Source organism: Pleurodeles waltl, chromosome 11, assembly GCF_031143425.1.
Source record: "Pleurodeles waltl isolate 20211129_DDA chromosome 11, aPleWal1.hap1.20221129, whole genome shotgun sequence".
NCBI lineage: Eukaryota > Metazoa > Chordata > Amphibia > Caudata > Salamandridae > Pleurodeles > Pleurodeles waltl.
Window position 1 is genome coordinate 207280600 of NC_090450.1, and position 18094 is coordinate 207298693.

At 46.1% G+C, this 18094-nt stretch overlaps 1 protein-coding gene across 4 annotated transcripts in view; it reads right to left on the reverse strand.

The window, feature by feature from the left end:
- The window catches only part of ASH2L (ASH2 like, histone lysine methyltransferase complex subunit), a 231446-nt gene that overhangs the window by 11978 nt on the left and 201374 nt on the right, over positions 1-18094 (reverse strand). For all 4 annotated transcript variants that reach the window (XM_069213442.1, XM_069213441.1, XM_069213444.1 and 1 more), the window contains one exon: positions 457-516. In XM_069213442.1, the coding sequence (XP_069069543.1) occupies positions 457-516 (60 nt within the window). The remainder of the gene's footprint in view (positions 1-456; positions 517-18094) is intronic.

Here is an 18094-nt window from a genome sequence, read left to right on the forward strand (position 1 = left end):
GAGAATAACACTTTAACATGTATTGAAGTGGGCAGAGTGAAAGCCAGAGTATTCAAGGAGTATTCAATTTTTTATTTTATTTTTAAGCATGATGCCGGGTGTTTTTTGAACCAACACTAGAAATCAGAAAAAGAAGCTGTATGAAAATGTACATAAAGATTTACCTACTTAACAAACCTTGAAATTAATCCTTCACAAAACGAATGCGCAATTACAGTTCATAAAATGTTGTATAGGTTGCAACTGCCTTGATAATGTCTTTACCTCATATGTATTTTAAAGGTGTACAGAGGTTTTAAGAGTCTCAAATGGCATAAACAGACCAAGAGTTAGAAAGGCTTCAATTGCACAAAGATTGCATCTAACAGTTCTGCATTTCCTACAGAGAAATTCCAATTATATTTTCACACTCATATGTATCATATTACAATAGTTTAATATTTAAATCTTACTTACAGGCTGATAAGTGACATCTTTGGGAGGATACTTGAAGTAAGGACCGAAATTTACAGAAACCTATACAAAAAAAAAGTCATTAAAAACAGTATGAAAAACTCAAACAGATTGATTTGCGAGATGTTTTTCTTGAACGTCTAATCTGGTAGAGACTATCTAGCCGCAGATTACTTACCTTAGAACATTCCGTAGGTGTCGGACTAGAACCAGATGTTTTCTAGCACTACCCCGGTGAACCGGTAGGCGGTGTCATTCGGCTCCACGACAGCATCACTTGCTCCAGAAATGGCGTGCCCCGTCCCTATCTAGGCACCATCCTGGTGCATGGACGTCAGTTTCTATTGTGACTTTCCACGCCAGGAGCACAGAGCTGTGATGAAACCTGACAGCTGGTGTAAAATTCTAAGGCTCTCTAGAAGGGTGACCCTCATTTTAATCTGTTGGCAGAGCAGTGAGGATGGGAGAGTCGGTAAGGAATCTGTGGCTAGATAGTCTCTACCAGAGAAGGTGTTACCGAATGTAAGTAACTAGTTCATCTGATAGATATTTCTAGCCGTAGATTCCTTACTTTAGAATAGCTACCCAAGTAATACCTCCCCAGAGGCAGGTCTGTGAAGCAGTTAAACCAGGAATGTCTGAGGATTAAACGGGCAAAGTGCCCGCCAAGATGGATCTGACCGTCCAGGATGTAGTGCTTGGTAAATGTGTGCAGAGAGGATGACATTGCTGGCTGAGCAATGTCCAGGACAGGGACTCCGCAAGCTAATGCAATGGTCGCAGCCTTGGCTCTGGTGGAATGAGGACGCAAACCCTCAGGGAGTTGCTTCTTTGCTGAGTACCAGATCTTTATGCAGAGTACTATTCCGTTCTGCACAGCCTTACCTCTCAAGGCTCCTACGTACCCCACAAGGAGTTTATCGTCCACCCAGACCTCTTTTGTACAATGGAGGAAGAAGGACAATGCTCTTAGTGGGTCCAGATGGTGGAATCTCTTGTCGAAGGGGGAGGTGAAGCAAATAAAGAAGACAGTGTGATGTTCTGGCCTACATGGAAAGGAGTCACAATTTTCGGGAGTAAGGAGGCACGAGTCCAGAATGCCAGATTGCCTGGATGAAGTTGCACTGAGAGTGCCTGCAATTCACTGGCTCACCTGGCCAATGTAATGGCCACTAGAAACGCAGCCTTCCTGGTCAATAACCAACAAGGGCAATTGTGCAGTTAGTGGCTTGAAGGGTGTGCACATTGAAAAGGTCGGCACAAGAAGCAAGTCCCACTGGGGCATGATGAATGGCCTAGGAGGAAACATAAGTTGCAAACCTTTGAGGAACCTAGCCACAACAGGTGACTTGAACAAAAAACGGTTGGCCCAGCAGCTGCAAGAATGCTAAAATGGCTAACAGGCCAGAGCAGAACCCTGCTGAGCCAAGGATAGAACAAACCTAAAAATCAGAGAAAGGGGTGCAGAAAGAGGACTGATGTTCCTAGAAGCACGCAATGTCACAAATTCATATCAGTGACAAGCGTATACAGACTTAATGGAGGGACATCAGGCTGCCAAAATAACGCCACAGACTGTGGGGAAAAAGGAAGAAAACTGTCAACTGTTGCCGCTCAATCTCCACACATGAAGGTGCACAGGTTCGGTTGCAGGACCCTCCCCTGTGCTGTGACAGAAGACCCACTCGAAGAAGCAGCCTGATTGGGGGGGGACTGATGCTCACTCGTAACAGCTCGGGATACCAGACTCTGTGCCAAATCCAGAGTAACAAAAAGGACTTGGGGACTGTTATTTCATACCTTCTTGAGAACTATGGGCAGGAGTGGTACTGGCAGAAAGGAATATAGGAGGCTGGAGCTCCACTCAAGATGAAATATGTCTCAGAAGGATAGCCACCTTGGAAACTCCAGCATGCAAAATTGCAGACTTTGCACGTTCTCAGTGGTGGCCAAATAATCTAGCCAAGCCTCGCCCCACTCTTTAAAGAGACCTTGCACCACCTCTGGATGGGGATGCCACTCATCCTCTGGGCCTCATTGGCTGGGCTTGTCCGCCCTGGTGTTCAGACTGTCTGTCAAGTGTTGAAACAAAGGGAAATGCCTTGGCGTTGCAGCCAGGTCCAGAGATGCAGAGCCTCTTGATAAGCAGTCCACCACCCTAACTCACACTGCACAACAGGACAGTGGAATTGACTATGAACACCTAAACCAGCTTTCCCTTGATCAAAGTAAGAAAGGCTTTCAATGCAAAGCAGAGCACTCAAAGCTGTAACAGGTTGATGTGAAGCCTGTACTCCACCTGAGACCAGAGTCCTAGGATTTCCACCTCTCCCAGATGGCCACCCCATCCCAGGAGTGATGCATCTATCACTAAAGTCAGCTCTGGTTGCATCATTGGCAGACCCTTCTCCGTTTCCCAATAGTGGTTCGTCAGCCATCACTGCAGATCTTTTGCGGTTCCTCTGAGATCTGGACTATGTTCGAGAGATTCCCCTGATGATGTATCCACTGGAACTTCAGGTCCCAATGCAGAGCCTGCATATGCCAATGGGTATGTGTGACAAGCAGGCTGTAGGAGGCCATGAGGCCCAACAGCCTCAGGGTCACTCACCGTAATACAAGATAGAGGCTGAAGGACTCGCCGCTCAGGAAGCTACGCCCAAAATCTCACAGTGTCCAGAACAGCTCCCATGAATGGGAGCATCAGAGAGGGAGCCAAATGTGACTAACACGTTGATCGTGAACCCCAGCGAGTACAGGAAGTTCACCATAGTCTGGAGGCGGCTGTGGTGAGCCAGTGTTCAATAGCCAATCGTTGAGATAAGGAGAAGTCTGGAACCCTTGACCATTGCAGATGAGCTGGAACCACAGAGATCACCTTGGTGAACACCCGAGGTGGCCTGGTAAGGCCATAGAGGATCACAGCAAAATAAAAGTCTTTGACCACCGTGAATCGCAGGCAACGTGTGTGGGCAGGCAGGACAGGTATCTGGAAAAGCACGTCCTGTAGCTCCAACACTACCATCTAGTCTCCTGGGTCTAGGGCAGACAGGACTTCAGCAAGCATGAGAGTTTTGAATTTCTGATTATTCATGAAGAGATAGAGAGGTTGCTAGTCTCAGATAGGACAAGGCCTGCGTTCTTTTTGGGCATCAGGAAGTAGTGGGAATAGCAACCATGGCCTATTTGTAATGCCAGCACCCTCTTGATGGCTCCCTTGGTCAACAGAGCCAATACTTCCTGACAAAGAAAGAAGAGTTGGTCCTACATCAGCCAATCATAAGTGGGTGGCATGGGTGGAGAAGTGGTCACAAAAGTAATGAGTAGCCCTTCTAAACAATATGTAAAACCCAACTGTCTGCAGGCACCGACCTCCAGTGGTGGAAGTGACGGCATATCCCGCCTCCCCCGCCCACTGGCTGCCCATGATGGTACGAGGACAAACTAAAGGGGTTTGAAGGCTACAGCTGCCGGGAGGTGGTGGCTGGCCCAAATTCTGCTTACCTCTCCAATGTGGTCTATGGGACCCTCGTCCTCTGCCACAAAAAAGGCTGGCATGTCTTGAAAGTTCTGGCTGGGAGGCTATGGACATGGATGGAAACCCCTTACATAGCCATGGGCAGGGGCCATGGAGAAGCACAGGCACCTGGCTGTAGCTCTGCTATCCTTAAAGCACTCTAGTGCCTAGCCCACCTTCTTCCTAAGACGACGAGTGCTATCAAAGGGCATGTTCATAAGCAATGCTTGGATATCCCCTGAAGAGCCAGTGGTTCGCAGCCAGGTGTGGCACCGGAGGGCAATCATCGATGAAATTGCTCTATCCAGAGAATCTGTTCTGTCCATTCCATATTATATGGTGAACTTTGGTGCATCTCTCTCGTCAGCAATATCGTGTTAAAGTATGGCTGGGGCCTCCTTAGAGACTCAGACTTAGAGAATCAGCCAAAAAATCATGTTGTGTTCGCTGACCGCAGTGGAAGGCTGGCAGAAGAGAACATCCACTTCCTAAAGGTATCCAGACTCTTGAATTTCCTATCCAGGGGACTGGCATAGAATGCAGTAGGGCTGAATCTAGAAGGGGAGGATTAGACCACCAAGCTCTCCTGGGTGGAGTGCTAGATGAGCAAACTGGGGTCTCCGGGAGGAAGGCAATGGCGGTAGGCAATTATCCTATGCATAGGAGTCCGTGAGCTTGGACCAGGCTGCACGTAGGACATAAGTAAGGGCTTCATTAAAGGGGAGTAAAGGTTCAGATGGGGTTCCTCCTGGCTGAAGCACCTCGGCAAAGACATTTGTCTTGACTGCCACTGAGAGCAACCGAAGGTCCATGACCTCAGCTATTTCATGCTCCTCCACAGCGAATGAGGCACCCTCCTTCATAGCCACAGTAGAGGCAATGACCAAGCCAGTGTCCGGTGAGGTATCTAGCCCACTGGCATCCGAGCTTTTCTCATACCAGTTGTCCTCAGTGTTGTCTATGGATGCTGGTATCCATAAAGATCCTGAGACCCTCCCATTCATGTCCCTCTCCAAGCCTGTCGAAAGAAAAAAGGTACCTGCTGCAACCCATAACTCCAGTCCGGCACCTTGTTAGAGTCAGGAATGACAATGGGGATGGTGCCACCATGTGCATCGACACTGGAGCGGGCGCCGAGGAAGATCTCCACCTCTCAGGCAGCTTCACTCTAGATCCAACACCAGATTCATGGGGTCCGACAGACGCAGAAGGCGAACCCACTGGCGAGGATCCAGTGAGAGCCCCCTCTATGCCTGTGAGGCCCGAAGGTGCTCCAGAGGGGCAGAGATGCCCAAATATGAGGCGCATGGGCCCCATAAAATTCTTGCAGCTGGCAGGGGTCACTCTGGCTCTGGGAAAGTGAGGGAAGCAAGGCGACCCAGACTCGGACTCCCCTGAAGCACGTGGCCTGGAGTGAGATTGCTGCCACACCTTATCCAAAGACTTAGACCGGTGGAGCAAAGTTGAAGATATCTTCAACTTCTTGGTATTTTTGTTTTCTTATGGTGGACTTACCCAATGTTCGAACGAGACAATGACTGCAGCATGCTGCTCCGCAAGTGGTCCTGGAACCTTCGGCATACTAGGATGTTGAACGTCTCTGGGCTGTCTGGCAGCAAGGAGATGAGGGAACGCTTCCTCAGCACCTCTGGGTGCATGGAGCAGCAGTGCTCGCAGGTCTTTGAGTTGTGGGCCCTCTCCAAGCACCACAGACAAACCAAGTGTGGGTCCGTCACAGACATCTGCCTGTGACAGACACCATAAGGTTTGAAGTTATGAGGTTTCTTTGAGAACATCCTGTTCTATCAGGAAAGAAATCTCTAAAAAAAAAAATCTGATGAAAGGTCATGAAAAAAAAGCAGTCTAAAAGTGACTGAGTGTAGCCCTTTACAGATCAGTGCCATTTGGTGTGGAAAGTAAAGAACGGAAATTAGTGTGCCAGGGTGGCACCTATATAGGAAATGTGCATGTCATTTCTGGCGCAAACCACGCCACCTATTGACATGGAGGAGTTGCTCAAATACTTCTGGATCCAGTCTGTCACCAGAGGAATATTCCAAAGTAAGGAATCGTCAGCTAGAAGTCCACCAGATAATAAACCTTTCCAGATCCACTCTGAAGTCTCTGCCTCCCTCCTGCGCAAGACCAACCCAATAAAAGTGAACCTGAAATAAGAAAATCTATCCAACCCTTGTATGTGAGGCGAACTGCAGTCTAGGTCCTGGCAGTGTGATCCCACAAATGGATGTCTTGTAGTCTAGGAAAATTAACGTAAACCACTCTCTTGGAAAAGTCCGTAATGCATAAACTGGGAGGGGAATACCATTTGGCAAACAGATGAAATATCTGGGGAATTAATATGTTTGAGTCAATGTAAACTATCCGTCTGCAAAGACCAAACCATTATCTCACATGGCAAAGCTCGGACTCACTTATTGTAATAAAATTAACTCCACAAATAAAATTTAATTGGACAATATGAAGTTCACTTGAAACTCCAAATGAGACCTTTCTACCGTTTTTAAACCGCAGGTATACTTTGCACTATTATTGCTGTTATAGGCACTTCTGCACAAACACTAACGTTGCTTGGAAAACAAATCGTTTCTGACAACTTCATTATATAAAAACTCATGAAAATAACACAAGGCAAGATAGGATAGCCTCGTTATTTCTAATGTAGTCTTATCAACGACTGGTCTTCCTGTGGTCACGTAATTGTAAACCGAAGGCTCCATGTTTTCCTCCACGAAGGCAATATTGACATTCTAAGGTACATTTCTGGATTGTTAATCACTTGTTTTGACTTTCGTCTGATTCCGCTGTGTTTTATGAATTGTTTTGAGTGAGGATGCTACAAGCACAGTATAACAAAGCTGCAAACCTATTTGAAAAGCTACTTAAAAGCATGCGAACAAGGGCATCCTTCACACAATATAATTCTCATTCTTGCAAAACTGCACGACTTCACTCACTTTTTAAAATCTTTTCAATGGAGCAGCCACAGAACTTCGAAATAGCCCAAATAGATGAATTCAGATCAATTATTTAGCCCGCACTTAGAAATCATGCCTTATAATTTGTTTTTTTTTGGTCGCTCTGGCATTTGATGGCCAAAACTATTAACAATGTATTTCAGTACCGTCAAAGAGCTACATTTCCTCACGTCTGTCAGAGGCATTCTAAACATTCTGTACCTGATCACACTAGCCACGAAGATGCAGTTTATTTAGGAAATGACTTCGCTTGTAATCGTTTACATGTTCACCTCGTTCGACCTTTAGACCCAGTGGCTACATAAATCTGATAAATTCAGTAATGAAAGTTGCCGAATCCACTGGATATGTTAGGATATCAATGGCATTTCACCCAGAGACTACACCAGTGAAAACAGGAGCAGAACTGGAATCCCCATGCACTCCGTATTTCTCTGGTGATTTCCCTTCACCCAGTCCTCAATCCCCCAGGAATACTGGTACTCCTGGAATCAAAAACTAAGGGGGTGGCACCCAAACACACATTTTTGAAGTATGTAATATACAACTGATACATGTCATGTACAGTAAATTAAATGATGCATGCTATTTTACCAATAAATTCATTAGAGCTGTGACAAATGGGTGGCTCCCTCTGCTAAGGCGGAGGAGCGTCGGCCCGCTGGATTTTTGAAAAAGGAAAAATAAAATAATAATGTACGCTACACGTTATGATCATTTTATTTTTCTTGGGAGTAAGGGACGGGGCAGAGCTAGGCTTGAGGGAGGGAGCCGGAGGATGGCTATGCACCACAATGTGTGCATGTATGTTTGGCCGGCCAAACCGACATGCGCACTTTGCATGTTCTCAACCCTGCTGTATTGCACAGCCAAGCTGGGAACATGCACAGGCTCCCGCTCCCAATCCCAGTCCCAGTCTGAGCGGCGAAGCAGGCCACTCAGACCAATCAGGACACTGCTGGTGACAGCAGCATCATAATTGGCTCGGAGCCTTTGTGCACCCAGGAAGAGGACGAGGAAGAGGACGAGGACGAGGAAGGAGGGGAGACAAATGCGTCTCCACTCGAAGGTGTTTATTTATTATTATTTTTAACCCCCACCCCCATTCAGTGGCATCCGTCATTGGAGACCAAAGCTAATGGCAACCTTTAGATGTGACCCACTGCGCTCTACTCGCGACAGAGCGCGGACACATCAGATTAAGGAGACTGGCATGGGTTGACCAGGAAGAGGAATAAAAATATCCAACTCTTGGTTATTTGAGAAAAATAACATTCTGCCTGATTCACAAAACAGTAAAGTGTAATTGGAGGCAGGAATGTAACAGATGTATTATGAATGAGTACTCGTAACCATGAGAAGACATGTTCCCTGAGAGATTCTGAATCTTGGCCATGTTCCTTGAAACGTCAATACTAGATCTGGAAAATATCTGCCATCAATGGGTTTAACAATGAAACTAACATAAGAAAGTTGTTTTGAAACTGCAAAAAAAAAAAAAAAATGTAAATATCAAGCTCTTTCAAGGTTTGCAAAAATGGTGCATTTTAAAAATCGGCACAGTAACCAAAATAAAAAAAATTAAGATTTGCTCAACTATTGGTAAATCCATGCATCTAAATAACTGAGCCAAACTCTCTTTAACAACAGCAATAATAATAACAATAAATTGCACAGCTCAGAGCTGGGGAGCTGATGTCCTTTTCCTCTGGTCTAAAACTAGGGGGCGCTCACCGGGGGGTGGGGGGGGAGGGGAGGGGAGCATGGGTCCAGGGTTACCAGGGAGTAATGGAGAATGGACAACGAGACCAATTAAAGAATCATTAAAGTAGGTACCCTGGTCTTATTGGTACATCAAACCCTGTTTCTTCAGGCTCATGGAAACACAAACTTGTGACTGATTTAAAAGGAATTGGTGGCAAGTGACTCCCTTTGAGGAAACCCAAGTAGGAAGCTGAGATGTCCAACCAAACCGAGCATCATACCTGGAGCTCACATGTGCAACAGTGTTTGAAGAATTCGCACGGAGTGGCTCACATGGCTGCTTTGTAGAGGACCATCCAAGGAGCTCAGAGTTAAAAGGAATACAAGAACACCCATTCAGGAGGAAACCATCTATTACTAAAGAGTTCAGCACACCGCCAATATACAAAAGAAAACAATTTCAGTTTCATCAGACGCATTTATTGAAGAACCTTTGCAAAAACTGAATGGTCCAACCAGCATGGAGCATAGGGCTTGGCCTTGCCCTCTGCCCAACATCCACAATTACAGGAATATCTGCCTGAGAGTCAATCAACTCAACTAAGTTATTGCTTGCCCGATTTGGATTTAAGGTGGTGCCTTTGGTTAGAAGGGCCTCATCCTCCTTGAAGTGTTCATGATATTCACTCACCTAGGTAAGGTGTTGAAGGGAATTTGACAATTATGGGTCTGTCATATGAAAACTGTGTAAGTTAATTTAATGCAGTTGTCTCCAAACTTTATGCCGCGTCCCCCAGTTGAAAAATAAAAATCAGTGGCCCCACCTCAGAATTTTTCACAATTATTTTTATAAAGATGCCATTGTTTAAATATGTCCAGACGTATTTAAACATTGTAAATAAGTACTGTTACCTTTTTAAAAGTGCAATAACATGTTTCTGCTTGAAAAAAAAAAAACACTTATCTGTGTAATGCTTCTTTTAGACGGAGCCTGGCGCCCCCCCCCCCCTGCCCCCCCCCGGGATCACTTGAGACCCCCCCTAGGGGGGCCTGCCCCCCAGTTTGAAGACCTCTGATCTAATGCGATGTGTGGTAAAGATGATAAAACTGCAGAATAACTTTGGTCAGAAGACTGTTTCAGCAGGTCTAACGTTAATGTAGGTCATTGTGGCCGGTGTTCAAGGACCAACAATCTGCTTTTTGTTGAGAGAATCAATGATGTAGTCTACTGTTTTTTTAGATGGAGTTCCTGTTTGACACAGTGCCAGTTGATGAGGTAATAGTCAAAAGTGATGGTTTACAGGTAAAGGAATTTAAGGTTAGTCAGGACCGTGTCTTTCATCCAGTTTTCAACCTCTAACCCATTAAGACCTGACATTTCTCACTTCTTCAAACTTGTGTTTGAGTTCTGGCTTTAGACTTTAGTCTCTTAACTTGAGTTCTCTCTCAAAGAACAAAATCCTCCTCGACTCAATATTTTCTGTGAAAATCTTTTCAAATGTGTAGATATCAAATAAGAGTTCAGATGAAAGCAATCCTTTTGCAAGTCACTCAAAGTGACTGCAGGTTTTACACAGCGCTTCTTTATTATCCATAGAGATTGCAAAAATGGTTGCAAGGTCCGATGAAAATTCCTTGAGTCGCATGTTAATAAATGTTGGGACAAAAGTCCTCTGCATGATATTGGAATGACGTGCCAGTACTCCTGATGAACTGGACATTAACGCATGCTCAATGAAGGTGCTCTAGGTTTTGGCTGAAATGAGAAGTGTGCTTGGATGCCAACCGTATACACAGTGTGCCCCCAAGTCAAAGTGGCTACAAACCCGTCAATGCAGGACATGCGATGTCTAGCAGTAGCAGAATGATTCTAGGCCAATGGCACAGTACTTTCCTACTTGTACCACTGCAGGAAGCGTTGTTTTGGACACTACCAATAAAGGGTCATTCAGTGTGCATACCTGAGGTTTTTTGCCTTTATTATTTCAGGGGCACGTATGTTGTGTGTGCAGGATGTGTGTTTCATGAGACCCATTCAGAGCCGTTGTGTGTTGTGCAAAACATGGTCTGTGTGGTTGAGACAGTGAAGTCCATACAAACAAATCAACGTGCAAGTACACCCTCAAGGCTCTGTAGGAGGTTAATGCACACCACCTGGACAGACATTACGGATTAGACTGGAAAGTGTGCTCAGAACACAGCAAAATTTACTTAGCTCCTCAAGTACTGAAGCAGTTGAAAACTTTGTAATAAAGCAGGCCTTCGTTTACGTTTTGCCAGACCCTTGTGTATGTTTTGCCACCAAGGGCGTTGAGCTCCTCACAAAACATGAAGCAAGTGCCACCTGCACCTTTAATAGAAACTCTAGTAAGAATACAAGAAATCGAACCCTCTATGGAAACAGATATTTGGACTGTGCACGCTTCACCTCTTTGGGGGTGGAGCTGGGCTAAGGGGCTTGTGCACGGTACCCCTGAACTCCTCTCTGCATAGTTCAAACGCTGTGGCTGATTAGTCCTTTTGTTTGCAGAAGACTAATCAGGTCGGGAATTTGGGGTGGAGCGCTCCACATGCCCAGTTCAAAAGCTGTAAAGGATCTTATATGACTGTGGCCGACTAGCCATGGTTAGTGGGACAGGCTCACTGATGGACATAAAATTCCTTACACCCCACAACAGAGTATGTGTGCGGTGTTTCATTGCCTGAAGACAGGAACGTTACTTTTTTGTAATACACATTTTTCAGGCATGGGGTAAACATTCTTAGGAGGTGACGAGGTTTTTTCACGACATAGAATACACGTGCTTCTCAAGAGGGGTAAAGATATGGCTGGTGTCAAGGATTCCGCTGTAAGTTAAGCTTGCTAACACACTTGGCGGGCAGATTAGTGATGGCTCCTGTGACAATGTTAAGGTATGCCAGCTGAATGTTTCTGCATCTATGGTAGATTATGGATTCGCTTTTCTCAAGGTAATCGCAATGTGTGGGCCAAAGGCAGATGCATTCATGTTCTGGGCTGAAGATTGTATGCTTAATTACACAGCTGATAGACATCCGTTTTGTAGAGAAATTTGACACATGCCAGGTACACTAAGAATGATCCAGGCCTACTACATGTGTGATGGTCAAAAGATATAGATTGCAAGGAATATTCCTTTTACTCCACGGAAAAGGGAATGTTATCAATACTGGACTACTTATGAGCCCCAGAGTCGCATATGAATTATTCTAATGACTCATACCATCAGGTTATGCTACACTCGACATAGCTGTTTATGTAGGAGTGTAGCAGACCACAAGAACTGAAGATGCCCAGACACCGACGTGGGAGAGGAGCTGAACAGTTATTTTCATCTGAATGAGGGTATGTGTTATAACAAGACGATCTAGTGAGACCCTATAAGTAGCGATCACAGGATATACTTTCAGCAAGCAGTGGGCCATAGAAAGACCACACTGGAAGAAAATTATACTTCTGGAGAAACATCTAGAGGGTAAAGACACTGCCCAGAATTAGTTGGTTTAAGAAAAACAGAATTTGACCTTTGTACAGAATTCACTTAAGTATAATTATATGACAGACAATTGCTATACAGAGTGGGCAACAAGTCTAGGAGTATGTTAGCATGGTTTTTAATAACTGCATCAACCGGTACACAAATGGTGACTATTAGGGATAACGAAGGCACACTAGAATACACACAAAAATGCATTAACAGGTCATTTTTTAGATTACAGAAAAGAGTTGCATGATAAAAACAGCCACTTCTCGTATAATGACATGCGGAATCAGGCACTGTTGAGCTCTCAAAACTATCAAAGGAGAAATGTTGCAGATGATTGCAACTGACGGTGAACTGTTTAAAACTATCAGGCAACTTAAGAAAATCAGCTGTTGGGGGGACAGACCCCAAGTGGAATTAAACTCTACCTACAGACCACTCTGGTATGCACGTGCTTACAGGTGCTACAAGGCAAACCAGCTGCCATTATCATCATAATACTTGCAGGAGGCAAGGATCACAATGGTCTCGAAGCTCATTGCGGGCCTTGTGAACTATAAGCCTCTTGTGCACTATCAGTGCTAAACACGAACAATAGAGAAGTGATATTTAGCCTGTGGTCCGGGTATTCCAGAGGGTTCGCAAATTGTACTCGGGCTTCACGACTGCTTAGAAAATAATATTAACAAATTAATAAAGTGAATATTAAATAAGAGAAAAAATGTATAATTGAACATTTTAAAACAGTCTGTAAATCTGAAGAAATTTGAATATAAAAATGAAGGTAGTATATTTGGATTGATTCATGGCAGCAATGCAAGTGCATAAACCAAAATTTAGTAGAACAGTGAGCAACCTCAAATGAAATTAGAAAAGCTCCAACTTCCCATTCATATGTAGATGTTTTATATTGGTTTGTAAATAATATTTCATTATTTTTATATTGTTTCTGTATTTTTTATGTATTATTTTGCAGTTCAAATTATCGAAAATGCTTAGGCTGGGGCCACAGTCTTCCAGTGATTACTCAATGCGGGGTCGCGGATTTCCAATAATTATTCAGTGGGGGTTCCTGGGTTCGAGTTATTAAGTGGGGGATCCACAGAAGTCAAAAGGTTAAAAACCAATGCACTACAGCAGCTTGTAAAGAGTACGCAAGTATGCCTCTGATGTTTATAACGGAGCAGATACAATGGAAACATTTTGAATTTTTGAAAAGATTCAACATGTGGCACGCGCCATAATGAGGGAAATGTAGCACTGTCAGAAGCAGTAGCACAACACAAAATGTTGGGGCCCACCCGCAAAATTTGATGACTGGGCCTCCAGACCCAGCCATCTTACAGATGTATTAACCCTTAGGCTGAAGAGGACCCTCCCTGAAGTGTGCCCCTGCCCCCCACACCCTATTCCCCAGCCCTCCTTGCGGGGACTGTATGGGCCGTCCTTGTTGAGAAGGACCTGTGCTGACCCTTTAAGATAACTTTCATTGCTGTGTGCTGGGGCTTCCTGGTCAGAGCATCAAAAGATACAAACTTTGGCTCAAGATATATTGGGTGGGTACATACAGCCATAAGCATGTTTAAAATCGAATTCCACTGTCAGATTTGGATACGAGAGGCATACGAGTGACGGCTGCCAACTAATGCCACAGTTTGCGCCAGCAATAGAACAGATGTGTGCAAACTGCAAAGATTTTCAAGGCATGTTTTAGGTACAAGTAAGACTGCACATAGTTTTTTTCATGCAGACGACATGTTCATACATACAAAATCCGTTGACACTGGCGGACAGTTTGCTCAAGGTTTTAGATTTAGTTAGCTAGTTAACAGGCCTCAAGGTTATGTGGGACAAGGCTGCACTTTTTCAACTTGGAACTAAGGGCGTGAGTTGATACGGTCCTATCCACTCTGTTCCTCACAATGGAGAAAATGCCTTCTAGTGTTAGGCAGTCCGCATCTTGCACTCAAGGGTAACAAGCGTTGGCAAAAGCAACAGGTCTGAGTCTGGATGCCGGCCGGTTGGCTTCTTCAGTGCTTGTGTTTGGTCATTGGTTTTGCCAAACATTGTGGTTGGGAAAGATGAAGGCCTCCGTCAAATTATTATTCGTATTTAAGGAAATGAAAGGTACAGTAAATGGGCTGTTTTGGCAGGCAAGAAAAACATGATGAAACTATAAATTGTGAAGCGCACACACGGTGAGGCTGCTATGCAGATGTCAGGTATGCAGGGTTACTATCTGGCTGCCCAGCTGCATTTTAGCTTGCCTCATTCTCAAATGAGCCAAGCTTTGATATGAACTGTTAATGGATGCCATGTTTGATACAGAGGTAAAAGGAATTTCTTTTACCTCAGAACTGGGGCGGCATATGCTCAACCTGATCAGACAAGCTATGAAAAAATGGAAGCAACTGCTGCGGTTACTGCATTGAGGGATTGCTTTTGCCTCACAGGGCCAGTTGATGGGATGTCTGAATGATCCTACAGTTCCAATTGATATGGACATGTCCTAATGGAAACTCATGGTTGTACTCAGTTTTTAAAATATAAGTTCTTATCACTTTAAAAAGTGAACAGTGCAATTTCTGAGTTCTGGAATATCATCGTATGGGAGGAAAACTCATGTTCTACAAACAGGTAGAGACTTATAAGAACAATATCCAGTAGTTAAGGTGTGGGCATGGTCCAAGGCAGCACCAGCAGTACCCCACCAGCAGCACAGGGGTAGCTGGGTGCAAAACAGCATCAGGTGCCCAATGACTTTCAATGAAGGGTCACTGTGAAAAGAGGCTTCAAGATCTGGTTAGGAATTCAGTCGGGCTAAACCACCAGCAAGGCTCAGGCCTCAAGATGCTCGGGTACAGGTAAGTACCTTTGCACTCGTCGCTACTGAGTCGTGGAGAAGAGGACAGAGGTGTCGGGTTTTCCTTATTGGAGCGGTTGCTGTAAATGGGGGCTGCATGCAGAGGCTGCAGGCGTTGTCAGGGAGTCCAGGAGGGGTGAAACCACAAAGGACTCAGACTCTGGAGGACCAGGGAACCTTGACACCGGTGGCCCACTTCAACTTGGGCCAGAGGCGACAGGTGCAGTGGTGGCTTTAGGTGTCAGGTTTTAGCAGTTCTGGAGGTTGCAAAGTCCTTTCTTTGGAGTTTGGAGGAGAACAAGTCTGTTGTTCACATGTCTTGGAGGCTGCAGATACCTATCTTTGAAGTTTGGAGGAGAACAGGTCCGGTGTTCACAGGAGGTTTTGAGTCTTTATCGAAGGGAGGCAGTCCTTTGGGTTGCTGGAGTCACAGCTGAAGGACGGGTCAACTTTGATGCAGATTTCAGCGAGGGACGCAGACAGGCCGGCTAGGTTGGTACAAGGCCAGCTGCTTCTTTTTCTCATCTTCTGCTTTCGCAGTTCTTCAGTGTCCTTGGTATTCTTAGGTCGTAAGGATGTGCTTCTCTGGTGACGGGGGCTCCCCTAAATACTGAATTTAGGGGCATTGCGGTGAGTGTAGGGTAGTAGCCAATGGGTTACTTACCCCTGGAGTCACTACACCCCTCTATATGACCACTTCCTGTAGGAAGTGGGCATAACCCTGCCTCAATTCCTAAATCTGCCAACACCAAGATGGCAGATTCTGAAATGTGGTGTCCACATCAGGCAGCTCACCTTAAGGGGGAAACTGACCTGTGGGAGTGTACACACCTCTCTGAATACTAAATTTCCCACCTGTCCAGGTGCCAAATGGGCCCTGGGCCAGGGGTGTCGCCAGCTCCTTTATGAGAGAAGTCAGATCTGCATACCAAGGGCGACAATCATGCTTTTTGGGTGGGGGTGTGCAGCACCCCTCCCAAAGCAGGCTTTGTAGCTCACTGCCATAGAGTATAGTTTCTCACCTTAGGGGGTCAGACGTGTCTGGTAGGTGCAGGCTGGCTCAAACTAGTCAGCAAGCACACCAGAGGCTGGTAGGTTTTCAGGGGGCACCTCTAAGATGCTCCCTGGGTGCATGTATTGATAAATCCATCACTGGCCTCAGTGTGGCTTTATCAATAAGAGACGTTTGATACCAAACATCCATATCTTCAGAGAAACCATCATGTTGTTGTTGAACTAGTACTGACAAGTGTCCAGCACATGCATTTAAAAAGGCTTTGCTGCCCACTTACCATGTCTAGGAATCGACAAAGACATAGGAGGGGCATATCTGCTCTTGCAGATATGCTCTCACATGTAATATGATGCACCCTGCCTTAGGGCTGCATGTCCTGCTGTAGGGGTGACTTACATATATTGCATGCAGTATGTGTTTTCACTTTTGTCTGCACCAAGGCTCGCAGCCTGTCATGTGCTTGGTGAGGGGTCCCTTAGGGTGGCACAATTCATGCTGCAGCCCTTAGGGACCCTCTTTAATACCCCAGGCCCAAGGTGCCAGGGAAAATATTTACAAGGGACTTAGAGGGTGCTAAAGGGCTTGCCAATTGGGGGAAATGTACAGTTTTGGGAAAGAGATCTGGTACTGGGGGCTTGGTTAGCATGAACCCCATACACTAAGCCGAAATCAAGTCAGGTACCAGGCAAATAGTGGTGGTAACCATGCCAAAAAGAGGCACTTTTCTACAATCGATGACACTTGAAACACATCAAGATATAGGCCAGACTCGTGAGCTCCCAGATGACATCTATTCTCGTCCGCCTTGGCATTCACAGACTCGAATGCCAGGATATTTTCTTGGTCACCAACCATCTGGCAGACACCTCCAGAGATGCAAAGCCTCCCGCCACAATCCCATCTGCAGTACCACATGGCAGCGGTGGTGTTGTAAGAACCTGCAAGAACCTCCCCCAATGGATAGCAGGAAAGTCAACCAGGGCAGACCAATTGCCTGTACCTCTCACAGGTTTTTATGAGGATATAGCCCTTCACTAGAGATCAGAGACCCCCCCAGCCCCCCCCAACGCAGCAGTGATTTGTCCATTAAAACCATCAGCTCTGGGTGGGTGAAGGTAGAGTGGCAAACTGCAAGATAGATTATGATTAGTCAGCAACCACTGCAGATCGTTGGCCACCCCTTCCAAGATCTGGATAGTGCAGAAAGGACCCTCTAGGAATTCAAGCTCTACTGCGGGGTTCAAATGTGTCACCTGGCGTAGTTAACAAGGCGGACACTTAATTGCTAAGAAGCCTTAGAGCAACTCTCACCTATATTCCAGATTAAGGCCCTCATTCCAACCCTGGCGGTCTCTGACCGCCAGGGCGGAGGGCAGCGGAAGCACCGCCAACAGGCTGGCGGTGCTTCCAGGGCTATTCTGACCGCAGCGGTAAAGCCGCGGTCAGAAAAGGGGAACCGGCGGTTTCCCGCCGGTTTTCCCCTGGCCCAGGGAATCCTCCATGGCGGCGCTGCTTGCAGCGCCGCCATGAGGATTCCGACCCCCTTCCCGCCAGCCTGTTTCTGGCGGTTTTCACCGCCAGAACCAGGCTGGCGGGAACAGGTGTTGTGGGGCCCCCTAACAGGGACCCATACAGATTTTCACTGTCTGCTTTGCAGACAGTGAAAATCGCGACGGGTGCCATTGCACCCGTCGCACCCCTGCAACTCCGCCGGCTCCATTCGGAGCCGGCTTCCTCGTTGCAGGGGCTTTCCCGCTGGGCCGGCGGGCAGCCTTTTGGCAGTCACCCACCGGCCCAGCGGGAAAGCCAGAATCGCATCCGCGGTCTCCTGACCGCGGAGCGGCCATTCGGCGGTGACCGCCACCCTCCGCGGTCAGAATGACCGCCTAAGCCTGAAATATTGGACAGGAGCCCAAATGTCCCAACTCGTTGTCGCACAGGTACAGTCTTGAACTCTACTGTGTCCAAAAATGCCCCAGTGAATGGAAGCCAGGAGGGACTTTGGCTCGTTTATCATAAAACCAACAATGTTAGAAGTACTGG